This window comes from Dipodomys merriami, unplaced genomic scaffold, assembly GCF_024711535.1.
Source record: "Dipodomys merriami isolate MVZ:Mamm:240054 unplaced genomic scaffold, mDipMer1.0.p SCAF_33, whole genome shotgun sequence".
Taxonomy (NCBI): domain Eukaryota; kingdom Metazoa; phylum Chordata; class Mammalia; order Rodentia; family Heteromyidae; genus Dipodomys; species Dipodomys merriami.
In genome coordinates this window covers 2,764,809-2,791,283 of record NW_027204826.1, presented here as the reverse complement: position 1 = coordinate 2,791,283, position 26,475 = coordinate 2,764,809, and the positions used below count along the sequence as shown (strand labels likewise).

Below are 26,475 nucleotides of genomic sequence, written 5' to 3'. Positions count from 1 at the left end.
GGCGGAGGGCTGGGGCGGAGGGCTGCGGGCTGCGGGCTGGGACGGCCGGGCGCGCTCTGCCCGTGCTCGGTCCTCCCTGCGGCCTGGGCGGCTCTGGAGCTGGCGCTGGCGGGCTCCGGGCTCCTGGGCAGCTACTTAACCCAGGGGGGCGGGGCGGACCTCACCCCCACCCGCTCCTTAAAGGGCCCCAGCTGAGCACCTCCTCCCCCTCCTCCCCTCCTTCTCCCCCTCCTCCCCTTCCCTTCTTCCTCCTCCTCCCCTCCTCTCCCTCCTCCAGCTCCCCTCCTTCCTCTCCTCTTCCTCCCCTCTTCTCTTGCCTTCTCCCCCTCCTCCGCCCTTCTTCCCCCTCTTCCCTTCCTCCCTTCTTCCTCCTCTTCCTCCTCCCCTTCCATTCTTCCTTCTCCTTCCCTCCTCCCCTTCCTCTTCCTTTTCCTTTCCTCCCTTCCTCCTCCTCCTCTTCCTCCTCCCCTTCTTCCCTTTCCTTCTCTCTTCCTCCTCCTCCTCCTCCTCCCCTCCTTCTCCCCCTCCTCCCCTTCCCTTCTTCTTCCTTGTCCTCCCCTCCTCTCCCTCCTCCAGCTCCCCTCCTTCCTCTCCTCTTCCTCCCCTCTTCTCTTGCCTTCTCCCCCTCCTCCGCCCTTCTTCCCCCTCTTCCCTTCCTCCCTTCTTCCTCCTCTTCCTCCTCCCCTTCCATTCTTCCTTCTCCTTCCCTCCTCCCCTTTCTCCTCCTTTTCCTTTCCTCCCTTCCTCCTCCTCCTCTTCCTCCTCCCCTTCTTCCCTTTCCTTCTCTCTTCCTCCTCCTCTTCCTCCTCCTCCTCTCCTCTTCCTCCTCCTCCTCCTCCTCCTCCTCCTTCTCCTCCTCCTCCTCCTCCTCCTCCTCCTCCTCCTTCCTAATCCCTAGGTACCAGCAGGGAAGAAAGGAAGGAGAGATCTTTCCAGAAGCCTCTCCAGAAGCAGGCTCTTGGCCTCTGCTGGCAGCTTGGGACTGGCCACCTTGACCCTCCACCGCCCCCCCCCCCCCCACCCAAAGGGGCCCAGTCTACTTGGCCACTGAGTCTGAATTGGCCCACAGGGCAGAATTCCCAATTCCATCACCATTGGCCTCAAAATAATCCTGTACTGGTGGCTCACACCTGTCACCCCAGCTACTCAGGAGGCCGAGATCTGAGGATCACAGTTTAAAGCCAGCCCAGGCAGGAAAACCTGTGAGACTCTTATCTCCAATAAACCACCAGAAAACTGGAAGTGGCACTGTAGTTCAAAGTGGTAGAGCGCTGGCCTTGAGCAAGAGAACTCAGGGACAGCACCCAGGCCATGAGTTCAAACCCCACTACACACACACACACACACACACACACACACACACACACACACACACACACACACACACACACACACACACACACAATACCCTGTAGAGAAGAAGGCCACCCCTCCTATGGAGCGGGAAGGGACAGACGTGGGTCCCCCCCCCGCCCCTGGGGTGCAGGACTCTGGCCGTTTGGGGTACACCGCTTTGTTCTGGCTTGCCCCGCCTCGCTTCCTCCTGGAATCTGGCCCGGGATTTGGTTTCTACCTCACGGCTCTAGGCCCTGCCTTCCCCTCTTGGCTTCCACCCAGGCCAGAACTGCCTCTTCCCAAACAGGAGTTGGAGAAAGAGCAACCCTGCAGGGAAGTTTCCAGAACCTGAGAGGCTCAGCCTGGGCCTCGCCCAGCCTCCGGAGCCGGGCGCCTGGCTGGGGGGGTCAGCATCCAGTGAATGAGTGAGAGTTCACCCACCCCCTTTTTTATGTCCATCCTGGCCTGGAACTCAATGCCTGGGTGCTCTCACGGAGCTTTGTTATTTTTTGCTCCAGGCGGGTGCTCTACCTTGTGAGCCACCCCTCCAGCTTCTTGGGGTTAATTGGAGATAAAAGAGTTTCACAGACTCTCCTTGCCTGGGATGGCGTGGAACCGCGATCCTCCTACTTCAGCCTCCGGAATCGCTAGGAGGACAGGCGTGAGCCGCTGGCACCAGGCCTCCATTCAAAGTTTTTGCTAGGCAAAAAAGCCTTCCCTCCTTGTCGTTTCCAAATCCACAGCTCTCTTCCTGGGAGCCGTACTTGGTGAGCGATTGGCTCCTGATGAGGACCAGCTGTCTCGTTGGCTCCCAGACATGGGAACAAGGCACAAATGGTGCCACTTTTTGCCACCGAGGCTGGCTACGGTGGAGCCCCCACCCCGGGCCTCCTCGGGTGTCTGGATGGACCTCTGGCTTCTTAGGAGACCCCAGTGGGCATTCATTAGGCAGGCAGCTCTGGAGGGGAAAGTTCGAGATGCACAGCTGACATCCATCTCGGGGATGGGTGGGCGTTGTGCGTGGGGTGTGTGGAATTCTCCACCGAAGGCCTGTGGTGTGCTGGGTGACAGACAGAGAGAGGAAAAGATGTGCCTTGGTTAAACTCCCACTGTGTGCCGGCACATCATCTTCAAAATCCAGCTTCGCAAAGAAGGAAGCTGTCTGGCACCCATGGTGCACACCTGTCATCTCAGCTACTCGTGAGGCTGAGATCTGAGGGTTGAAGTTTGAAGCCAATGAGACTCTTATCGCCAACACACTAGCAAAAAGCTGGAAGTGGAGCTGTGGCTCAAGTGGTAGAGCATAGCTTTGAGTGAACAAGCTCAGGGATAGCGCCCAGGCCCCTGGGTCTTCTGTGTGTGTGTGTGTGTGTGTGTGTGTGCACACGCACGTGCATGCTCTTGCGCCAGTACTAGGATTTGAACTCAGAGTCTTGAGCTGTCCTTAGGCTTTTCCATCCAGGGCTGGCATTCTACCACATGAGCCACACATCCACTTCCAGATTTTTGCTGGCTCATTGGCGATATTCTTGGTCCATTCTGGCTTCAAACCACGAACCTCAGCTCTCAGCCTCCTGGGCTGAGCCACGGGCGCTGGGCATCACTGGGTCCTTGGCCTGGCACCCACGGGCGTGGCCTGGGCTCACCCTGTTACCTGCTGCTGGAACTTGAACCGTGGACCCCTGCTGGGGCAGCCTAGGCCAGGCAGACCTGCAGAAAGTCACTTTGGGACTGATCCTTCAAGGTGCACAGTATCTCCAGCAGGGCTGCTGGGAGGGGCCAGTGTTGCCCGCCCCCCCCCGTCCTGCCCCTCCTCCATGGTGCCTGCCCCAGCCTCCTGGGCATGCCTGTCCTGAGCAGAGCTGATCTGAACTTCCAGAGCCCTCCAGGCCCAGCTTCTGCCTGCCAACTCTGCCATGGCTTTCTTTGCCTTGCCCTGTCCAGGCCCCTGTCCCCCCCCCTCCCAGCCACATTGAACCTTCCCCGGGGAGGCCCTCCTGGCCTCCTTCCTCACTGACCAGAGGGAAAGACTCCCCAGAGCTCTGACCTCTGAGGATCCTGTGTGTTTGTTTTTGCTGCTTTGAGTCAAGGTCTCTGTGTAGCCCAGACCGGCCTTGGAATGATGATCCTCCCTCCCACCTCGGCCTCCCAAGGGCTGGGATTACAGGCGGGCACCACCATGCTCAGCTGTGGAGCACAGATCGCTTCTCCCAGCTCCCCGAGGCTGGCTTCTTGGGCCAGGAAGGGCCTTTCCTGCTCTCTTAGACTGACCCCCTTCCTGCAAGGCCCAGGACTGAGCACGTGGTGGTGGGGGGCAAGGGAAGAAGGAAACTCAGAGCTGGGCATCTGGGGCTCACACCTGTCACCCCAGCCACTCAGGAGGCTGAGATCTGAGGATCACAGTTCAAAGCCAGCCCAGACAGGAAAGTCTGTGAGACTCTTATCTGTAAGGAAGTGCACAAAAACCAGAGGTGAAGCTGTGGTTCAAGCGGTAGAACACTAGCCTTGAGTGAAAAAGCTCAGGGACAGAACCTAGGCCTGAGCTCAAGCCCCAGGACTGGCACAAAGAAGAAGAAGGAGAAGGAGAAGACAATTCAGAACATTCTGGAAGAATGAAGAAGTCTCGAGCCCCAAGCCCCCAGGATTGGCATGAAGAAAGAAAAAGAAGAGGAGGAAGAGGAAGAGGAGGAAGAGGAGGAGGAGGAGGAGGAGGAGGAGGAGGAGGAGGAGGAGGAGGAGGAGGAGGAGGAGGAGGAGGAAGAGAAGGACAATTCAGAACATTCTGGAAGACCGGGGAGGGATCACCTCTCCCCATGAGTGACAGGATTCCAAATTCTTGCAGCTAGAAGGACCTAGGGTAAGGGCTGCCTCAGTTTCCCCCAGGAGATGAGGACACACAGAGGAGCCTGGCAGAACCCCAGTCCCACTGGCCTCCAGCGGGGGAGCCCGTGGCCGGGCGGCCCCTCTGGGTCCAGTGTCCCGGGGCCCGTCCTGCCTCTCGGCCGGGTATTTTTTGCACCCTGACTGCGCGGGCCCCACCCAGTGTGCTGCTCCCGGGCCTGTGCCCGTGCCCTAGCTGGGGAGCTGCCTGGCCAGGCCCGGCGGCGGCGGGGGTGGACATTCCCCAGCCCTTAGGGAACTGGCCATGACCTTGAAGGACACAGGGTCCCCCGGGGCTCCTCGGTACAAGGGGCCTTGGGCTTAGGGCGTCGGCTCCGTGACTCAGTCCAGGAGCTCCACAGCCCGGCTGGGTGCCAGCCCCCCTCCCCCCGCCTTGCCAGGCCCTCTCCCTGGCTTCTGGCTGTGGTAGGAGATCGGGGTGGGCCCGGGACTGACCGAGGCCCCACAATGACTCGATTCAGTGGTGGAGACGCCAGAGGCGCTTTGCCTGGTGCTGGCTTGAGTTACCCCAAGAACCTGGCAGGGGGCTGGGGAGGCGGGGGGGGCCCTCAGACCCTCCTGAAGCCTGTACCCCACAGCCGGCGCTGTCGCCTTGGCCATGGGCCACGTCCGCCGTTAACCCTTGCTGGCCAGCGCTGGCCTTCGGGTGGCCTTGTTGGTCTGGGTGGACATTTCATGACTGCGTTGGTTCTGGGGTCTGGCATGGGCAGGTAAACCCCCTCCCCGACACACACAATAAAGGCTGAGGATCTTTGCTCAGGGTTGAGACTGGCGCTGCCCAGTGGGCATCGGGCCCAGCAGGCGGGCAGGGCCAGCGGAAAGAATGTGGGTGGGGAGCAGGAGTTAGGGCCCCCCCCGCCGCCAGGCGTCTTCTGGTGTGGCCTGAGACAAGTCTCGTCACCCATCAGATCAGCCCGGGCACCGGTGGCAGCTGCAGTAAACCAGGGCGCAGCTCTCTGCAGGATCTCAGGAGGCCTGCCCGGCTCCAGGGCACCCCCCCCCCAGAGAACACACACCCCTCCTGGGGCTTGAACTCAAGACCTGGGCACTATCTCTTTGATTATCACTCAAAGCTGGTGCTTTACTACTTGAGCCACACACTTCCACTTCCAGCTCTTTTTTTGTTTTTGTTTGCTGGTTCATTGAAGATAAGCATCTCCCACATTTTTCTGCCCAGAGCTGGCTAGCTTCGAAAGTGGATCCTCACATCTCAGCCTCCTGAGTAGCTAGGATGACAGGTGGGAGCCGTCGCAACTTGGCTTAGACTGGGTGGGAGCTTTGGGAATGGAATTTAGGACGTGTTTGTCAGACAGTCACACTTTAGTGTGAAATAGTTCCCTTTTTTCTTTCTCTGGATCCTGGGGATTACCTCTCCCCCAGACTCCCCCAGGCCTGTTTGCCTGGTCGGGGTTGAGGGCTGCCATGCTGAGATCTCCGTGTTCTATAAGCAGGCTTGGAGCACAGAACCCTGGATGTGCTCATCTGGGCGCCATAGTAATAGTGAGAAATAAACAGTCTTGGTTCCACAGAGACGTCATTGGTCTCTGGCTCCGGTCTCGGCCTACGGATGGCTGACAGCCGGCTGTTGATCCCTGAGGAGGGGGAGGATGGGGGCCGGGGGGGGCCGGGGAAGGCGAAGGGAGCAGGTCCCCAGGCCTCCAGGACGAAGCAGCCCAAAGGGGCGGCGAACACCGTGTTCTACGGGCAGAAGCCGGAGGAGAAGGTGAAGCCTCCGTCCTGGAAAGAGTTCAAGCAGATCCCCGTGCTCCTGGCTAACCTTAAAGGTGAGAGCACCCCGACTCCCCCCGCCCGCCCTGGACCTGGGCCCCACCCCAGCGTGGCAAGCCCCACAAAGAGCACCCCCCACCCACATATCCAGCAGTGGCTTTCCAGTTTGGAAGAAACACTAGAAAAAAACCCTTGATGGCTACGTTACACCCTCCGTGCTGACTTCAGTGGTTTGGTTTTCCCCCCTCCAGTTGAGAGCTGAGCAGTTAATTCTTACTAGGTTGTGACTGACTCACCTGGGATGTGTGGCTCCTCAGCGCTGGTTGGGGTACCCGGCTGTCCCACCCCCCGCACCGGCCTCGTTTTGGACACACTGGTGTTTCTGCGTCTCACTATTTCCATCCATGTGATGGGGAAAGCAGAGGGGCTCCCTGGCCACCCCAGTGCGGTGCGGGCCTCGCGCAAACACCGCCATGCATTCCAGATGTGGCGCCCCCTCCCCGCGGACTGTGGCTGTGATTTACTTTTTGTTTTTTGGTCGGTCGTGGGGCTTGAACTCAGGGCCTGGGCGCTGTCCCTCAGCTCTTCAGCTCAAGGCGAGCGCTCTACCACTTGAGCCACAGCGCCACTTCCGGTTTTCTGGTGGTTCATTGGAGATAAGAGTCTCACAGACTTTCCTGCCCGGGCTGGCTTTGAACTGTGATCCTCAGATCTCAGCCTCCTGAGTAGCTAGGATGACAGGCGTGAGCCACCACCGGCTTGTGATTTACTTTTCAATTTTCTTTTTTGGTCATACTGGGGACATTTGAACTCAGGGCTTTATGCTCGCTAGGCATAAAGCCACACCCCTGGGCCTTTGTGCTTTTAGGTTATTTTATTTTTTTCCAGATAGATTCGTGTGTGTGTGTGTGTGTGTGCAGGTCCTGGGGTTTGAGCTTAGGGCCTGGACACTGTCCCTGAGCTTTTGTGCTCAAGGCTAGTGCTCTACCGCTTGAGCCACGGAGCCGTTTCTGGCCTTTCTTTTGCTGGGTAATTGGAGATAAGAATCTCCCAGAGTCTCCTAGGCTGGCTTCAAACAGCGATCCTCCAGACTCAGCCTCCTGAGTAGCTAGGATTACAGATAGGATCATCAGCCTTCCTTTTCCTCCTCCTCCCCCTCCTCTTCCTCCTCCCCCTCCTCCTCCTCCTCCCCCTCCTCCTCCTCCTCCTCCCCCTCCTCCTCCTCCTCCTCCTATTCCTCCTCCTCCTCCTCTTCCTCCTCCTCCTCCTCCCCCTCCTCCTCCTCCTCCTCCTCTTCCTCCTCCTCTTCCTCCTCCTCCTCCTCTTCCTCCTCTTCCTCCTCCTCCTCCTCCTCCTCTTCCTCTTCCTCCTCCTCCTCCTCCTGCTCCTCCTCCTCTTCCTCCTCCTCTTCCTCCTCCTCTTCCCCCTCCACCTCTTCCTCCTCCTTTTCCTCCTCCTCCTCCTCTTCCTCCTCTTCCCCCCCCCTCCTTTTCCTCCTCCTCCTCCTCTTCCTCCTCTTCCTCCTCCTCCTGCTCCTCCTCCTCTCCTCAGAGGGCCATCACTCAGTGCCGCGTCCCCAGGTTTTGTCACCCTGCGGTGTTCTGGGCCTTCCCTGCTCCAGCCGGTGGGCGTGGGCTGGAGTCCCCGTGTGTCCCCGCAGGTCCCAGCCCCGCCAAGTACCTGCAGCCATCCTGCACTGGCTACATCGGCCATGACTGCACCATGTTCCAGGAGCCCGTGTTCACCATGCACGGTTTGCACACTGACAAACGTGAGTGACTTCTGCACACACGTGTGTGTGTGTGTGTGTGATCACTGCCAGAGGCTGCGGTGTGGGGGCCATCTTCCGTGACCACTGGGAGCTGGGGAGGAGGAAGGCGGCAGAGCTGGCAGAGTCATGGCCACCCCTGCCCGCGGGGCAGTTCTGCGAGTCTCCCTCTGCCACACTCTCCAGGAGGTCATGAAGAGACACAGGCCGGGCCAGGACGCTCCCTCCTGTAGCCCCAGCCACCTCTCTGCATGACACAGTGCGGGGGGAGGGGGGAGGGAGATTGCTTGGGTGGGGGCAGCGGGGCACCGTAGGAAGGGGGGAGAGGAGAGGCTGGGCAGGGGCGTGGCTGGTGTCCAGAGCACCTGCTAGCCCCCCACTTCTCCCGAGAGACCCCCCCGCTCAGGAGAGCAGCAGTCACAGGGTTTTTGTTTTTGTTTTGTTTTGTGCCAGTCCTGGGGCTTGAACTCGGGTCCTGGGCTGCTGTCCCTGAGCTTGTGTGCTCAAGGCTAGCGCTCTACCACTTGAGCCACAGCGCCACTACTGGCTTTTTGCTGGTTCACTGGAGATAAGCGTCTCACAGACTTGCCATTCTGGGGCTGGTTTCAAACCACGATCCTCAGATCTCAGCCTCCCGAGTGGCTGGGATGGCAGGCCTGTGCTACACACCCCCTCCCCGCTGGTTTTAACTCTTCTTTGGAGCACGTTCTCTGAGTGACTGGGGGGCAGGGGGAGTGGGTCCCATCTCCTCCTCCAGACAGGACAGACCCACACATCCCCGGGGCCTCTGGGCCTGGGGAGGGAGGCCGGCTCCCTGGGGGACCTGGGGTTGGGTGCTAGGCTCACCCAGCGCATGTCTGTCCTACAGGAATCAGGGACGTGTGCAGCCCAGGACCTCACTGCTATTACCCGGATCCCAAAGTCACCCGGTGTGGAGTGTGCAGCTGTCCCCAGGTCCAGATGGAGGAGCGCATCTGTAACCTGCGTAAGGCCATGGCGGGGGGGGGGGGGGCAGGCCAGGGGGCCGGGGAGCGTGTGTGTCACTCCTGGGGCTTGAACTCAGGGCCTGGGCTCTCTGTCCCTTAGCTTTTTTTCCCTGCTCAAGGTGGGTGCTCTACCACTTGAGTCACACATAGCCCCATGTCTGGCTTTTTGCTGGTCCCTTGGAGATTAAAAGAGTCTCAAGGCCTTTGCCTGCCAGCACGGGCCTCAAACCACCATCCTCAGATCTCAGCCTCCTGAGTAGCTGGGATGACGGGCCTGAGCCCCGGAGTGACGGACGGTGTGCGAGCCGCCCCGGGCTGAGCGGGGCCCCCAGCTCACTCCCTGGACCCAGTAGTGGGGTGCCTGTGACCCCCCAAGGTCCCTCACCCTTCTCTCTCTTCCAGGAGTGACCCCCAACCTGGGACCCGGCCACTACAGCCCCGAGAAGGTGCCACCCCCCCTGGAGCGCACGGCCCCCCAGTTCACATTCGGGTACAGATGCCCCTACCGCGTGATGGACCCCAACCCGGCCCCCAACCGGTACGACCTGCCCACTTGCCTGGGGCCGGGCAGCCCCGTGTTCCGCACGGCCCCCTGCTTCAGCCTGGCCTCCCGGATCAACAACTGGTTCTACAAGGAGAACATGGCGGGCGGCCCGGGCCCGGCCACCTACCCCCGGCCCGAGCTGTCGCTGAGTCAGAGCCGGGGCCCGGCCTACAGCATGGGCCGACGCTGCTCCTACCCCGTGGACCACACACCGCGGCCCGGGCCCGGCGCCCACGACGCGCACAAAGTGACCGTGCACAAGCCACGCGCGCCCGCCTTCTCCATGACCACCAGACACACCGCTCACCTGTGCCCGCTCATCACCGACATCCGGGACTGAGACCCCCCTGCCTAGCCCCCCAGCCCCCCAAGCCACCCCCAAGCTACCCCCAAGCCCCCCAAGCCCCCCCCAGCCACCAATCGAGCCTGGTGCACGGCCATCACATAAATATTTGTCTTCTGTGTATGCATTCTCCCCTCCCGTGCATGCTTCTGGATGCTTCCAGAAGCTCCTGCTCTAGGGGACAGGGGCCGAGGGGCTCAGCCCTCCTGGATCCTGGCATCTAGTATGGCCTGCACACCCAGCCTCCTCCCTGCCTCCCGCCCCCCCAGGCTTCTCCAGGCCTCAGTGGCTTCTCACACCCTAGGGAGAGGTTCGAGTCCCCTCCCCCCACACCCATGCCCCATTCTAGAACTACATCCTTCCTCCTTGCCCGTGGCCAGCCTCCAGGGGAGAAGCAGGGCATGCTAGGAGTGGGGAGAGGGAGTTGGAGCAAGAGCTGGTGTGTGGGGGGGACTCGGAGTGGCGGGCATCTGGGGTGCACAAGGTGGTACTGGTCCCCAGGACCCAGATCAGACAGTGTATTTTATTATTATTTTTTTTGTGTTGGTTGTGGGGCTTGAACTCACGGCCCAGGTGCTGTCTCTGAGCTCTTCGGCTCAAGGCTAGTGCTCTACCACTTGAGCCACAGCACCACTTCTGATTTTCTGGTGGTTCCTTGGAGATAAGAGTCTCATGGACTTTCCTGACTGGGCTGGATTTGAACCTTGATCCTCAGACCTCAGCCTCCTGAGTAGCTAGGATTAAAGGCATCAGCCACAGGCACTGGCTTAGACCAGCTCAAGGGGGCCTTGAGTTCTGATCCTCCCCTCTCAGCCTCTCCAGTGCTGGGATTGTAGGCATGCACCACCACACGGGGCTGATGCACAGTGCTCGCTCTGGGTGGTGGGAGGAGGCGGACCGGGGCGGGCCGGGGCGGGCCGGGGCGGGAGGGCCACAGGGAGCCTCAGCAGAGAGTCCGCACTGGGCCAGGAGGGGGCGCTGCTGGCCCAGGCCTGCGTCTACTCAGGATCCTCCTGCGGGGAGGAGGAGGCTGGGACTCCCGGCCTGGCCTTTGACCTTCCTAGACCTTTTGGCTTCCTGTCCCCAATTCTCCTGCTCCCCTTTACCAGCCCCTGTTCTGTTTTCTGGCTGGGAGCCATGATGGGAGGAGAAAGGGACAAGAAGACCCCCTCCCTGTGACCAACGGAGATCGGGTAGCGTTGTGTTCCTCTGTAATCCCAGACCAGGACACAGAGAGAGAGAGAGTCAGGCCCACAGCACAGCCAATGGCTCAGTCAACTGAAACAGGGTCTTATTATGTAGCCCTGGCTGGCCTTGAACCGGTGGTCCTCCAGCCTCAGCCTCCCCTCCCCCCCTGCCCCACCAGGGCTGAGATTACAGGCAGGCACCATCGTGCCCAACTTCATATTCAGGTTTTAACAAAATGAAAACTGCAGCTGGGCACCCGTGGTTCACTCTCATCCTCGCTACTCAGGAGGCTGAGGTCTGAGAATCGCAGTTTGAAGTCAGTCAAATCAGACGCTTTTCTCCAATCAACACCCCCACCAAAAAAAGAACCACCACCAAAACAAAACCAAACGAAGCCAGAAGTGGAGGCGTGGCTGAAGTGGTAGAGCGCCAGCCTTGAGTGGCAAAGCCAAACAGGAGTGCAAAGCCCCGAGTTCAAGACCTCCCCTCCACACACACAAATACCGTCGAAAGAAAACTGAACAGCTCTAGGTTTGGATAGCTAGACCTGTCATCCCAGCTACTCAGGAGGCTGAGTTCTGAGGATCATGGTTTGAGGCCAGCTTGGGCAGGAAAGTCCATGAGACTCTTATCTCCAAGGAACCACCAAAAGGTAGAAAGTGGAGCTGTGGCTCCAGTGGTAGAGTGCCAGCCTTGAGCCAAAAAGCTCAGGGACAGAACCCAGGCCCTGAGTTCAAGTCCCAGGACCAGCACCAAATAAATACATAACAATATTTAGGGGAAAAAAATGCCCCACGAGGCCCCTCCCTCCTCCGCTGCTCCCCCCTCACCCAGGGCCTGGGCGTCCGTCTGTCCCCCCCATAGCCGGGCCCGGGCCAAGCCAGCTCAGCCACCCATCTGTCCTGCAGCAGTTTAGAAAGATGTAGTGTTGCTGACAACGCCATTCATCACAGCGGCCGCGGGCATCAGTGAGGACCTGGGCTGCACGTGTGGGCAGGGGCGGAGGGGGCGGCTGCGCATGCTCCCCGATCACCAGCTCAGACCCAGGCTCAGAGCTCAGAAGCAACTCTGGCTAGGTGATGAATGATTGGCCTGTCTGTCTGTAGAGATCCAGGCTCAGTATGTGACCAGGATCAGGGCTCAGTCAATAAGCAGAGCTGGGCTCAGTCTATAGAGCCTTTACTTACATTTATTTACTTATTTGTCTTTGGTCAGTTGTGGGGCTTGAACTCTGGGCCTGGGCGCTGTCCCTCAGCTCTTCAGCACAAGGCGAGCGCTCTACCACTTGAGCCACAGCGCCACTTCCAGCTTTTTCTGCTTATGTGGTGCTGAGGAATGGAGCCCAGGGCCTCCTGCATGCAAGGCAAGCGCTCTACCACTGAGCCACCTTCTCAGCTCTAAAAACATCATTTGTGTGTGTGTGTGTGTGTGTGTGTGTGTGTGTGTGTGTCCCTGCTGGTCCTTTGTTTGTGTCTTCTCTTCTAGAACCTTCCTTTCTTCCCGGGAGATTGGGAAACTGCATCTCTCTTTGGGGGGAGGTAGGGACACAAAAGAGAAATAAGAACATTGTCACGGCTGTCTGGTAAACTCAATGTGGGGTGTGGGGGCCCAGCGGGAGGGGGGGCGGTGGGCGGGCGCCCTGGAGAGCGGTCTGGGTGACACGGAGGGGAGGGATCATGGAAGTGGGGGTCTCCCTGCCCCCCCCCGGCCCCCGCGGGCAGTGTGGAGGGGTGAGGTGAAGGGTGGACTGTGGGAGGGACTTCCTGGGCCCCACTTGTACTTACAGCAGCAGCGGGGAACAGAGAGGGTGCGCCGTGTGTGCCCGGGTGCCCAGCCCAGGACGAGGGGCCGGGGTGCAGCCCAGGTCTGTGGGGGACTGCGGCCTCCTGTTACCCAGCCTCTGCTGGGGGGCTGGGGGGCTGGGGAGAGGGGTGAGGAGCAGGCTCACCCGCCCTGGTGGTGCCCTGCCTCTCCGGGTCGCCGGTCTCCTCTCTGATGAAGGGGGACTTGACAGCTGGGGCTCTGGGGTTCTGGGGGGACAGGCAGATGCCTGGACTGCCAGCCCCCCTTCACCCCCTTCTGGAGCAGGCTGAGCGCTGCTCTCTGCTGCCACCCAGTGGCGAGCGCTGGGCACTGCGGGTCAGGTTTGGAGGCCCTGGACTTGGGGCCTCCATCACCCTGAGATGCAGGGGGAGGGAGATGGGGGGGGGGCTCCCCTCCAGGTTACCCAAGGCAGAAGTTCCGGTTAGGGCAAAGGTGCTTGGCTCCGTCCTCCAGCATGGGGAGGGAGAGGAGGGAGAGCTCCGAGTCTGAGCCGCCTCCTCCAGGCAGGCCTCCTTCTCCTCACCCCCCGGCCTCGCACAGGGCATCACGGCTCCCTCCTCCCGCTGGCCCACCACCCCAATCAGGGGCCCCTGCACCCCACACTGGCCTTCGAACCTCACGGCAACCCCGGAAAGCCCCTGCCTGGTGATACTGAGCTCCATCTTGGGGCTGTGATCTCTACCACAAGGGATTCGAACCCAAGTCCTTCTGGCCTGGGTCGCTGGAGATTGCCGTGACCATCAGGCGTGACCAGACAGGGGCAGCACTGGTCTGGGGGCTCAGGGTGGGCGGGCACCTGGCCAGACCATCCTATGATCCTGTGATATGTGTGTGCGTGTGTGTGTGCGTGCATGCACGTGCGCGTGCATCCTGGACTATCTCAGAGATCTATTGTGCCTCTCGCATGGCAGCTACTGAGCCTGGTTTTATTTGAGTGCTAATACCAGGAATTTATTAATTATTAATTAATTTATGTCGGTCCTGGGGCTTGAACTCTGGGCCTGAGTGCTGACCCTCAGCTCTTCAGCTCAAGGCGTGTGATCTACCACTTGATCCACAATGCCACTTCCGGCCTTCTGGTAGTTCATTGGAGATGAGTTTCATGGACTTTCCTGCCCAGGCTGGCTTTGAACTGTGATCCTCAGATCTCAGCCTCCTGAATAGCTAGGGTGACAGACGTGAGCCACCGGTGCACAGTTTAACACCAGGATTTGAACTCAGGGCTTTGTGCTCTTGCATGGCCTTTTCATTCTAGGCCAGTAGTGCTCTACCACGTGAGCCACAGCTCCACATTGGGCTTTTGCCAGTTAATTGGAGGTAAGAGTCTTAGGGACTTTCCTACCCTGGCTGGCTTTGAACCACGATCCTCAGATCTCAGCCTCCTGAGTAGCTGGGATTACAGGCGTGAGCCACCGTGCCTGGCTAGCACACTGGTTTTAAAGGGCCTGGGCAGGGGGTGAGCAGGGCAGGTTCGGGTGCAGTGTGAGGGCATGGGTCTGTGGGTTTGGGGGGATCTTGGGGAGGCTGGTTTGCCAGGAAGGGGGTTTTCAGAGCAGGCACAGAGGTGGGGTACTGGGCTCCCCTGAGGCCCCGGTGGCCTTTCCCTCACTGTCTGTCACAGAGGGGAGTTTTTCTTGGCTAGAAGGAGCCTCATCCATCAGCAGCAATGGGGGGGCTGGCACACAGCCCCTCCCCGCACCCCGCTTCAGGCAGGCTCATAAATCCCGCTGCAGGTTGGCCGTAAATTCCCGTGATTCACACCACACGTCTTGGAGGACAGAGACATTTAGGGCTGAGGAGAGGCTGTTAGCCGCTACTATAGCGAAGCCTAACTCAGCCCTTCCTCTCCCCCCCCCCCCGGCCCCCGCCTGAGGAGATGTGACTCTGAATCCCTGGAGAAGTCTCAGGCCTGTTCTGAGCTATTGCTCTGTTGAGATATCTGGATCCTGGCCCAAATCACTACAGGGTCACCCTTGGGTGCCCTACTAATTGAGCCACGACGCCACTTCTGGCTTTATGCTGGTTCATTGGAGATAAGAGTGTCACAGACTTTCCTGCCCAGGGTGGCTTTGAACCATCATCTTCAGCTCTCAGCCTCCTGTGGCTGGGATGACAGGTGTGAGCCACTGGTGCTGGGCTCCTCCTGTTTTTCAGATCTGTACCAGAGTAGCTCTAATTGTCTCTTACTTTACACATAAGGGAAACAAGGCCCAGAGAGGCACAGAGACTCACTTCAGGTCACACAGCACTGCGGCTCACCTGATGATCTGTCCAGTGCTCATTTCACAAGATGCACTCGGGTGGAGGACTTCCGGCTCCCAGGGTGCCCGGGGGCTCCCAGGGCCCCTTTGGAGAGGAGCAGGTTGCAGGTGAGCCCACCTTAGCAGGAGCTGGCAGGTGAGTGTTTGGGCATCGGGGTTTCCTGGTGAGGCCAGGCCCTGGCTCCGGGCTGTGCCCGTGACTTCCGCAGCCCCTGTGCCCGGAGGTGGGGATGAGTAGGGAAGGGGAGGGAGGGAGTGGTCCCCTGCTCTCCTGCCTGGTTCTCACTGAGATGACAATTAGTGGTACTGGGCTTCCTTAGCCAGCCTCCCCTGACCCCGCCCCTAGCCCCGCCCCGCCCCTGGCCCCGCCCAGCCCCTGGCCCCTCCCCTCCACTGGCCCCTCCCCTGGCCCCGCCCCTGGCCCCTCCCCTGGCCCTGCCCCTGGCCCTGGCCCCTCCCCTGGCCCCACCCACAGCCCCGGCCATGGCCCCCTCCCCTGACCCCGCCCCTGGCCCCGCCCCTCCACTGGCCCCGCCCCTCCACTGGCCCCTCCCCTCCACTGGCCCCTCCCCTCCACTGGCCCCTCCCCTCCACTGGCCGCTCCCCTGGCCACTCCCCTGGCCCCTCCCCTGGCCCCTCCCCTGGCCCCGCCCACAGCCCCGGCCATGGCCCCCTCCCCTGGCCCCGCCCATGGCCCAGCCCCTGGCCTCTCCCCTGGCCCCGCCCATGGCCCTGCCCATGGCTCCTCCCCTGCCCACTGGCCCCTTCCCCTGCCCCCACTCCTGGCTCCTCCCCTCCCCCTGGCCCCTCCCCTGGCCCCACTCCTGGCCCCTCCCCTGGTCCCTCCCCCTGGCCCCTCCCCTGCCCCCACTCCTGGCCCCTCCCCTCCCCCTGGCCCCTCCCCCTGGCCCCTCCCCCTGCCTCCTCCCTGCCATGCTGTTGCCCAGAGACAGAGCACAGTGCTTGTCTGCAGGGAGTGAGGGCGCCAGGAGGGCCGTGCCTGGGCTTCGTAGGCACAGTGCACAGCCTGCGCATGCGTGTGTGTGCTCACACACACACACACACACACACACACACACACACACACACACCATACCTCTCCTAGTCAGACTCAGCGGCTCACACCTGTCATCCTAGCTACTCAGGAGGCTGAGATCTGGGGGGATCGCGGTTCAAAGCCAGCCTGGGCAAGAAAGTCTATGAGACTCATCTCCAATAAAACCACCAGAAAACCGGAAGTGGCGCTGTGGCTCAAGTGGTAGAGCACTAGCCTTGAGCTGAAGAGCTGAGGGACAGCGCCCAGGCCCTGAGTTCAAGCCCCAGGACTGACACCCCAAAACATCAAACCAAGCCAAACTAAACCAAACTACAGCAACCCAAACCACGGAGCCCTCCAGAGCATGTGTGTGGTTATGTGTGTGTAACACCACCTGCGTGCCAGGAAAGTCGCGTGTGCATGCTCTCCCCACGCAGGGGCGTCTGACTGGAGCCGCATGCGTGTGCAGGGGCTGGGGTGGTCAGTGCGCACACGCGGGCACACGCAGAACACACACATGCGGTGTTTTTCTTGGTTTCTAACAAGGCCCAGGAGGCCGAGCGCCGCCGAGTCCCCGGGGAAAGTGAGCAGCCAGGAGCTGAAGGCACATTTAATTAACTCTCATCAATGCGGCAGGAGGAGGAGCGGGGCGGGAGGAGGGGGGGGCGGAGAACACGGGGTGCACAGGCAGGAGGGGGCAGCGAGGGCAGGGGCCTCGCAGGGACCCTCAGCCCGGGGGGGGGGGCACTAACTCAGGAGGCTGAGATCTGAGGATCCTGGTTCGAAGTCAGCCTGGGCAGGAATATCTATGAGACTCTTACCTCCAATGAACCACCAAAAAGCCAAAGTGGGGCTCTGGCTCAAGTGGTGGAGCACCAGCCTTGAGTGAGAAGCTCTGGGACAGCACCAGGCCCTAAGTTCAAGCCCCAGGATGGACACACACACACACACACACACACACACACACACACAACCCCCCTACCCCCCAAAACAAACCCTGAACAAAGCAAAAGCCTTAGGTCTTCAGGAGTTGGTGCGGAAGAGGGCAGGGCCCCCCTTGGCTCTTCTGGGAGCACTAGCATCTACACGTGGGAACTGGAGCCCTTTTTGGGTGTGGCTTTATGACATCGGCTGCCCCCTAGCGGCGGCGGTGGGGTAATGATGACTTCCTGAGGTCCAGCTACCAAGAGTTCACTGTGGCTGCTGGGGCTGCCTCCTCCTCCAGCACCCCCTTTGAAGGAGGTGTGTGTGTGTGTGTGTGTGTGTGTGTGTGTGTGTGTGTGTGTGTGTGTGTGTGTGTGTGTGTGTGTGTGTGTGTGTGTGTGTGTGTGTGTGAAACCTGCTGCCTTCCAGGCCCTGGAACACCCAGAGTCAGGTGAGTGCTGGTCTCAAAGCTTCGGCCTGGGACATAGAGATGTGCACCTAGGTTCTACCTCAGGAAGGACAGGAGGGGACACAGGCACGGGATCGGCGATGCCGCCCTCTACCTGTCCTGACTCGCCCAGCCTGGGAGAGCAGCAGGGCTGAGGGCCTTCGCTGCCCGGAGACCTCTCAGCGTGTGCTCCCTGCGTTTTCTTTCTTTTCTTTTCTTTTGTTGATTGTGGAGCCTGATCTCTGGGCCTGGGTGCTGTCCCTCAGCTCTTCAGCTCAAGGCTAGTGCTCTACCACTTGCGCCATAGTACCACTACAGGGTTCCTGGTGCATCACTGGACATAAGAGTGTCCCAGACTTTCCAGCCTGGGCTGGCCTTGAACCATGATCCTCAGATCTCAGCCTCCTGAGTAGCTAGGATGACAGGCGTGAGCCACCAGCACGGGCTCACCCTGTTTTATGTATCCAGACTTTCTTGTCTGTCCAGGGGGAAAGTCAGCCACCCTTCTCCAACCCCGGGCATGGGCTTCACAGAAAGCCCTTCCCTGGCAGCTCAACATCCCTTCAGCCACCTGGGGTTCCCATGGCAACGAGGGTGGGTGCTGGGCGGCCAGGAAGTGGGTCAGGGGAGAGGCTGCAGGCCACAGGGGCCACGGGGCTCCAACCTGGTCACTCTTCCCCTGGGGATCCAGCAGGTGTGGAGGGGGGGAAGGGGGGGAGGAGAGAGAGAGGAAAAGGGAGGGAGGGAGGGAGGAGAGGCAGGGTGGCAGTGTCCTTCCTTGTCCCCAGAGCTGGTCCCAAAGCCCAGCACGGCTCCTGTGTCCTCCAGCTCTTGGCCGCCCAGGGTCTGGGAGGAGGTGCGGGGCCAGTGCGCATGGCCACCCCTCCCAGTGCCCACACGGCCACAGGCCGACCTCAGCCCTGACCCCTGCAGCCATGGCCCTGCTGTCTGTCTGTCTTTCTGTCTATTCTCCAAATAGAGCAGCCTAGCCCAGCCACTGGGGGCAGGGGGCTTCCTTACCCCCTCGCCTCCCTCACATCTCTCTTTTGGGGCTCTAGGGCTCCCACCTGCCGGCCACACAAGAGCCCAGGGACCCCCAGGAGCTGGCCCTGTGGAGTGCGGGTGGATTTTGTCCCCCCTCCAAGGTTCCCCCACCACCCAGCACGGCCGGGCGGCGGGACAGTCTCCTCACCTTGCTCTCCAGAAGCCTGGCCCGGTGCTTGGTGCGCTGTAGGCAGGGCAGGGCGGTCAGGAGCAGGAGCGAGAGCAGGGGCGATCCCAGGCCCGTCAGCCTCGTGCTGACGGTGGTGGTGGTTCTTTGTCTTTCTCACCTTCTTCCAAAGAAGAAAGAAAGAAAGAAAGAAAGAAAGCTGGGTGCTGGTGGCTCACACCTGTCATTCCAGCTACTCAGGAGGCTGAGATCTGAGGATCATGGTTTGAAGCCAGCCCAGGCAGGAAAGCCCGTGAGACTCTTATCATCTCCAATAAACCACCCTGAAAAAGCCTGAAGTGGCGCTGTGGTTTAAGTGGTAGCACGTCAGTCTTGAGCAAAAGAAGCTCAGGGACAGTCCCCAGGCCCTGAGTTCAAGTCCCACGACTAGAAAAAGAAAAAATAGAATCGAAGGAGAGGAGACACTGCGCCATGGCCTTGCTCTGGATGCCCTCCGTCCCTCGGGGCTGCTCTGCAGCCACCCAGACGCACCTGTCACAGACACACAGCCATCAGCGTCTCCTCCTAGGACATCCAGCAGCGTTCTGGCCGCCCAGAACAGCCACAGAGAGAGAGAGGAGGGAGTGAGGAGCCGGGAGCCCACAGACAAATCATCCAGAAACAAATCCGGCACCCTGCTGCCCCCCAGGCCACCCCGTCCCCACCTGTCCCTCTCCCTGTCCCCGCACCTGCAGTGTTTCTCTTTCAGGGTGAACCGAAGAGAGGCCACGCCGAAGGCAGACTCCTCCATGTTGGCTTGCCCTGAGGAAACCAGTGCTTTAGGAAGGAAAGGCCAAAGACAGAAGAGCACTTGTCCAAGCTCCGTGTCAGAGACCCTGCCAGCCCCTACCACATCCCCGCCCCAGCCCAGCCCCAGCCTCCCAGCCCTGGGCCACTCTGCTTGGCATTTCTGATCTAACACCCATTTCCCCAGAGCAGGTGCTGATCCTGCTTTCTTCTCCCATGGCCGGCCCCCGCATCAACCCATCTAGAAAAGGGTAAGGGTGCCAGTGGCGCACGCCGGATCTCCCAGCTCCTCAGGAGGCTGAGAGCTGAGGATCGTGGTGTGAAGTCAGCCCAGGTAGGAAATTCTGTGAGACTCTGATCTCTAGTGAACCAGCCAAATGCTGGAAATGGAGCTGTGGCCCAAGTGGTAGAGCACTAGCCTTGAGCAAAAGAGCTCAGGAACCGAGCCTAGGGCCTGAGTTCAAGCCCCAGGACCAGCAAAAAAAAAAAAAAGTGTATTTGGATAGTCTGTTTCCCTCTGTGTGTGCTGCTCTGTGTCTGTCTCTCTGTGTCTCTCTGTGACTCTGTCTCTCTCTGGATGGATACCACCTCGATGGAGACTCTCGTTTTAGAATCTGTGTCTAGATTTCATTATTCACACTGCAGGTGTGGTACCAGGCCCGTTGGACGAGGAGCCCTGTGTGATTCCGGCCTCCGGATTCGTGTCCCAGAACACAGGCTGCCCTGTGCCTTCCCATTGTCCTCCTGAGGGCCAGCTGGCTGAAGGCGTGGACAGGGCCGGGCCCAGGCGGGCAGCCGCTGCGGGCTGGGGCGGTGTGCGGCTGCTGAGCTTCAGTAATGAAACACAGACTCGGCCGGGGGCTGGAACTCTGAAGCACAACCACTCATTTGCCCCCAAAGCTCGGATTTATTTAGTTCCTTTAGTGCGTCTGACTCTTTTAGACCTGGACCGAAACCTCTTTTAGATAAAGGCCTTCTCTTCACAGAGTTCATCCTCTAGTGACGGAAATAGACCAGGCACCCGGCGCTGGTGGCCCACACTTGTCATCCTAACTACTCAGGAGGCCAAGATCTGAGGATCCGGGTTCGAAGCCAGCCTGGGCAGACAAATCCGAGAGACTCTTATCTCCAACAGAGCAGCAAAAATATCCAGAAGAGCCCAGATGCCCCACAATAAAAATCATGGCACTTACACACAATGGAATTTTACACAGCCATTAGAAAGAATAAAATAATGTCATTTGCAGGGAAATGGGTGGAACTAGAACAAATCATGTTAAGTGAGGTAAGCCAAGCTCAGAGAAACAATGGCACATGTATTCTCTGATATACAGAAGCTAGACCTAAAATGCACTGGGATAGGACAAATTACACAGGATTCTAGATAATCACATAGAGAATCACAAAGGTACAATGCCCCAGCGCCTCTTCATATGCATAGAAAACAATACACATACTGAGACAAACTCCAAGATATGGAAACAAAAGCCTTCCTTTTTTTCAGTTTTTAGTTTTGGGTGATTCTGTCTTCTTTCTGTATGAATGGTGTATTCACATGTATATCCTTGGGAGGGAGGGAGGAAGGGCACAAAACTCAAGGGAGGAAGGGTGGGAAAGTGCAGCAGTTGGCACTCACTGGGCACCGATGAAAGTGAACTATGCAACTCGTGGGGGGAGGCTGGAGGGTGGGACTGGGGGAGAGCAGGGAACAGAAGATACTGTGTGACAGGAAATGTCTTCATGACCTGTCTCACGTACCTATAACCCCTCTGTGTATCACCTCTATAATAACAATAAAGTAAAAAAAATCCAGAAGTGGAGGTGTGGTTCAAGTGGTGCAGTGCCAGCCTTGAACACAAGAGCCAACTGAGAGATGAAGGCCCTGAGTTCAAGCTTCAGCACACACACACACACACACACACACACACACACACACACACACACACACAAAGGGAGACAGATGTTCCTCCATTGGCTAATGTATAAACGGGACAGGTGCTTAAATCCATTGTGATTTTATAAATCTAAGTATAGTTAGCCATCTCTATGTCAAAATCTCTTTCTCTCTCCCTCCTTTTGGCAGTAAGATTTTGGTTATACAAACACAAGTATCCCATATACCAGAATATAATAAAAATCCAGACCTTGATTAGTGGATTACTATCTTTATAGAGCATAAAGTTCCTAAGCAGATATCTATTCTATCTATCTATCTATCTATCTATCTATCTATCTATCTATCTATCTATCTATCTATCTATCTATCTATCTATGTACCTACCTATCTCTCTAGTTATTGTGCTGGTCCTGAGGTTTGAACTTGGGACTTGGGTGATGTCCTTGAGCTTTTCCAGTCAAAGCTACCATTTGAGCCAGAGCTCCACTTCTGGCTTTTTTTGGTGGTTCATTGCAGGTAAGAGTCTTATGGCCTTTCCTACCCAGCCTGGCTTCGAATCTGGATCCTCTGATCTCAGCCTCCTGAGTAGGTAGGATGGCAGGCAGGAGCTGCCGGCCTCCGGCCATACCTGTGTTTTAATGCTTGTAAGTGGGTCACTTTGAAAGGCCTCTGGAGCGATGAGTAGTTCCGGCTCTCATGTGCTCTTTTGAGTTTATCCTCCTGTTCCCACCCTTACTGCTTTTTTTCCTCTCTCGCTCTCAGTTGCTTGTGGACAAAGAGATCACTGCATTCTCTTGGGGAAGTTGACATTAAGCTTCGACGTTCCCGGCATAGCCAGGCTTCCCAGCTTGGAGCTGGCCTAAACTAGATCTAAAATACTGGTGAAAAAGCCCCAAATTCCTGCCCATTGTGACTGTTTTAATTAAGAATACTTAAACGCTGGGTGCCTGGGTTATTATGATTATTAGTAGTAGTTATTTTTGTGCTAGTCCTGGGACTTGAACTCAGGGCCTGGACAACATCCTTTTGCTTTTTCCGCTCAAGGTTGGTGCTCTATCACTGGAGCCACAGCTCCACTTCTGGCTTTTTTGCTGGTTAATGGGAATGAAGGGAGCTCTTGGATTTGTTCTTTCTGGCCTGGCTTTGAACCATGATCCTTAGATCTCAGCCTCGGAGGAGCTGGGATTACAGGCGTGCACACCAGTGCCTAGCTTGAGTTGATGGGATTATGACTTTTTCCTGGAAGTTCAGAGCTTTCCCAAGGAGAAGCAGGGGGGGGAGAAAGTGGTGGTGGTGGTGGGTGAGGGGTGGGGAATCTGCTCTGTGGGCTCAAGGAGTAGTAGGAAATAAGGACACTGCTCCCCCTCCACACCCCGAAGGTACAGGTTCCATGTCTGGGGCCCTGGCATGGCCCCCCTTCTTTTCCTCCTCTTTGTCTGGAAACCAGGGGCTCGGGGGGGATTCATCTTCTACCTAGCAGCTCCACTCTGGGGTTCCCAGGCCCCCAACCCAGCAGTGCTGGGTACCCAGCTGAGGTCTGGCAGGGCCTTGGGGGGGGTCAGCCTCTCTCCCCAGGCCTCCCTTCTTCCCCCTGGAGTCAGGCCTGCCTGGTGCCAGCCCGCACCCCCTCCTCTCCCACCCCCTGGCGGGTTTGCTTCTGCCAAGGCTGAGGTTGAAGGAGAACGGAGCAGGCCCCTGGGGCGTGGGTAACAGGGTTATAATCCGGCGGGATGAGCCTGCGCTCTCTGGAGTCTAATAGCGTTTTTCCAGCCCTGGCCGCTTTATTACCGGAGCACTGAGCGATGGGGCTCAGGGGAGCTGCGCCGCCCCGGCCACGGCGCCCGCCCGCCGCATCCATCAAGCTGGAATTGGGCAAAGGGGGTACACGCAGCTTCCTGTCGGCTTCACTCTGCCGGCTCTCCCTCCCTCCTTCCCCTCCTTGTCTGTCTGTCTGTCTGTCTGTCTGTCTGTTGTCCTCTCATGCCCATACTGAGGCTTGAACTCACAGCCTGGGCGCTGCCCCTTAGCTTTTTTTTTTTGCTCAAGGCTGGTGCTCTACTACTTGAGCCACCACAGCCACGACACACAACCACGTGAGAATGGGAGGCCTTGAGTTCAAGCCCCAGTACTGGCACAGAAACAAAAACGAACAGCAAACAAACAAACAAAGAACCTGTATCTCGCTCACTTCCATCTCTACTTCCCAAGTAGCTGGGATTACAGGTGTAGGCCACCGTGCTCAGCCGAGACTCCTTGATGAGACAGCCTCTGTGAAACAAACGAAGACCTCACTTGAGCATGCAAGTTCTTTACAGGTAAGGAAGGGGGGAGCAGAACTGGGGGGCTTCCCCCAGATCCTCTCCACCTGAGGTTTAAGGAGGGGCTCATTGCTTCAGTAGCCAACCAGCACAGCCAGGAAGCTGTGTGTAGAGGGGTGGAGGGGGAAGGAGTATTAGAAAATTATTATTATTATTTTTGTCGGTCCTGGGGCTTGAACTCTGGGCCTGGCGCTGTCCCTCAGCTCTTCAGCTCAAGGCTAGCACTCTACCACCTGAGCCACAGCGCCACTTCTGGCTTTCTGGTGGCTTATTGGAGATGGGAATCTCGTGGACTTTTCTTGCTCGGGCTGGCTTTGAACCACGATCCTCAGATCTCAGCCTCCTGAGTAGCTAGGATGACAGGCATGAGCCACCGGCACCTGGCGAAAATAAAATTTTAAATTAAAAACTTTTGTTTCCTCCCCCCTCCCTTCCTTTCCCCTTTTGCTTTCGTCTGGGGTAAGCATGCATTGCTCCGGGGAGACTCAAGCTTAGAAAAATGGTGGGTGCAACTGTGGGAAGATTTATCAGATTAACGTGGGCTCGACCTTTGGAAAGAAAGAGAAAGGTCAAGTTGGAGGCATGGCTGGTAGTGTGCTAGCCAGTGAGCAAAAGCATCAGGTACTGAGTTCAAGTCCTGGGTTCAGACTAAAAACAGAAAGAAAAAAGCCAGGGAGGGGGGAAGGAGGAGGAGAGGAGGGGACACTCTGGTCTCTTGGCACCAAACGCAATCCTAGCCTTGGGCGGCAGGCTGCCTCCTATTCCCAGGGAAGCAGGTGGGAAGACCCGAGGCGCCTTTCCTCCCCTGGGGGTCCTGTCCCCTCTGGGGGCCAGGACGTGTCACTGTGACTGGCCCAAAGCGGGGAGGTTGAACTCTGGGAAGCAAGCCTGACAGAACGAAAGGCCGAGCGCTTTCCAGGAGCACTCCAAGGGGCTAAGTCTGGCTTCCCCCAGGAGCCTCTGGGGAGCTCGGCGGCTCGGGGAACCCGTAGGGGGCTGGATCAGGCCTCCTGTTCATGTGGCTCACTGGTTAGGGATAGGGAGGGGAGGGGAGCCTCCAGGCATCTCCAGATAAGCTTGGTCAGTGAGTGTGTGTGTGTGTGTGTGTGTGTGTGTGTGTGTGTGTGTGTGTGTGTGTGTGTGTACCCGTCTTGGGGTTTGAACTCAGAGCCTAGAGCTTTTTTGCTCAAGGCTGGTGCTCTACCACTTGAGCCACAGCTCCACTTCTGGCATTTTGCTGGTTAGTGGGAATAAAGGATTTCTCTCTCCAGGCTGGCTTCACATGTGGATCCTCAGATCTCAGCCTCCTGAGCAGCTAGGATGACAGGGGTGAGCCACCACACTGGGCTCTGTGATTGTCCTCCAAGCCCATCTCCCGTTGCTGCCGGGTTCTTTATGCCAATCAGCTCACGCCTTCTCTCCTGGGAGCTAGGAATGGCCAATCACACTGGGCCTGCTTTCTCAGCCAATCAGCTTACACCCTCCTCCCTGTGAGCTAGAAGTGGCCAATCACACCTGGGCTGCGTTCCGTTGCTAGGTGCCAGTAGCTGACGCCTTCCCATCCAGGAGGGCCTGTGGTTTAAAAGTCCACTCTGGGTCTGGAGCTGATCCAGGAGTTTGGAGGTTCCAGGAATGGATTTAAGATGAGCTGGGTGAGCTCTCGGGTGGATTCTGCCTGTCAGCGGGGTTGTGTGGGAACACAGGGCAAGGAGAGCGGTTCCAGGCTCCACGGGGTCTAGCCTGGGCCATCCTCTGTCCACACACAGGACAGCTCTAGCCAGTCTGTCCCTCTGCACCCCCTTGATCCCTGAACCACCATCCTCAGATCTCAGCCTCCTGAGCTTTTGGGATGATAGGCCTGAGCCTCGGGGGCCTGGGCAAAGCACACCTTCCTTTACTGACGGCTTTGATGGGCACAGAGCCACATCGGGAGAGGGAGAGGATTAGGTTCATCCATGACCACCTCAGAGGGGTTCCCCTTGGTGGGCTGGGAGGGTGGAAGGACCCTAAGATAGAACTACCCAGATATGTCAGGGCATTAGCATGTTCCAAAACGTTTGCTTTATCTGTTTGGTTTTCATGTATGTTTCCACAAGAACCAGGTCTGTTTTGGGGTCTCCAGACTCCCCAACCAAGCCACGAGCAGGGTTTCAGGATCCTGAGGAGTACTCAAGGTGTCAGGGGTCAGGTGAGGAATCTGGCTCTCTCCCTCACACCTCCTTACTGCAGGAACTGGGGCTTTGGTGGTGTTTTCCTAACTCTTTTGCTCAAGGCTGGTGCTCTACCACTTGAGCCACATCTCCACTTCAAGTTTTTTGGTGATTAATTGGAGCTGAAAAAAAAATCTCATGAACTTCCTGGGGAGCTAGATTTTTTTCTTTTCTTTTCCAGTTGTGGGGCCTGAACTCTGGGCTTGGGCGCTGTCTCTGTGCTCTTCAACTCAAGGCGAGTGCTCTACCACTTGAGCTACAGCGCCACTTCTGGTTTTCTGGTGGTTCATTGGACATAAGAGTCTCACGAACTTTCCTGCCCAGGCTGGCTTTGAACTGTGATCCTCAGATCTCAGCCTCCTGAGTAGCTAGGATGACAGGTGTGAGCCACCAGTGTCTGGCCTGGGGAGCTAGCTTTGAACCAACTCGATCCTCAGATCTCAGTCTCCTGAGTAGCTAGGATGACAGGCGTGAGCCACCAGCACTGGCCAAGAAAAGAGAGAGGCTTTTAATCAAAAGCAGGCCTGGCCTCTGTCTCTGCTCTGTTTGCCATGTCTTTGAATGAGTGTTCTGAGTCTCTAGACAAGTCCTTTGTCCCCCAGCCCGCCCCAGCTCCCCTCATCTCTCAGCTCCATTCCAGGAGCAAGAAGCGAAGCCATTACCACATTGTCAGCTCGGATTTGACAAGCATAAACAGAGAAGCTTCCAGGCCTTAGCACATGAGTTATCTCATTTATAATTAGCATTTGATTAGCATCTACTTTGTGTCTGGTAATGAAGGGAGCATTTTACACACCTTTTCCTATT

General features: G+C 58.2%; 1 protein-coding gene across 1 annotated transcript; it reads left to right on the top strand.

Annotated features, from left to right (window-relative positions):
- Nucleotides 1-5,803: 5,803 nt before the first annotated feature.
- On the top strand, nt 5,804-9,694 carry Cimap1c (ciliary microtubule associated protein 1C). The gene is made up of 4 exons (XM_070043374.1): nt 5,804-6,020; nt 7,625-7,735; nt 8,601-8,717; nt 9,121-9,694. Exons 1-4 carry the CDS (start codon nt 5,804-5,806, stop codon nt 9,600-9,602), a joined length of 927 nt encoding a protein of 308 aa, XP_069899475.1. The 3' UTR covers nt 9,603-9,694.
- The last annotated feature ends 16,781 nt before the right edge of the window (nt 9,695-26,475 follow it).

Excerpts from the sequence above, each read along its gene's own strand:
- Cimap1c (XM_070043374.1), top strand. The coding sequence starts at position 5,804 with ATGGCTGACAGCCGGCTGTTGATCCCTGAGGAGGGGGAGGATGGGGGC. Across the intron at positions 6,021-7,624 it reads GCTCCTGGCTAACCTTAAAG|GTCCCAGCCCCGCCAAGTAC; the intron begins GTGAGAGCACCC and ends GTGTCCCCGCAG. Across the intron at positions 7,736-8,600 it reads CGGTTTGCACACTGACAAAC|GAATCAGGGACGTGTGCAGC; the intron begins GTGAGTGACTTC and ends TCTGTCCTACAG.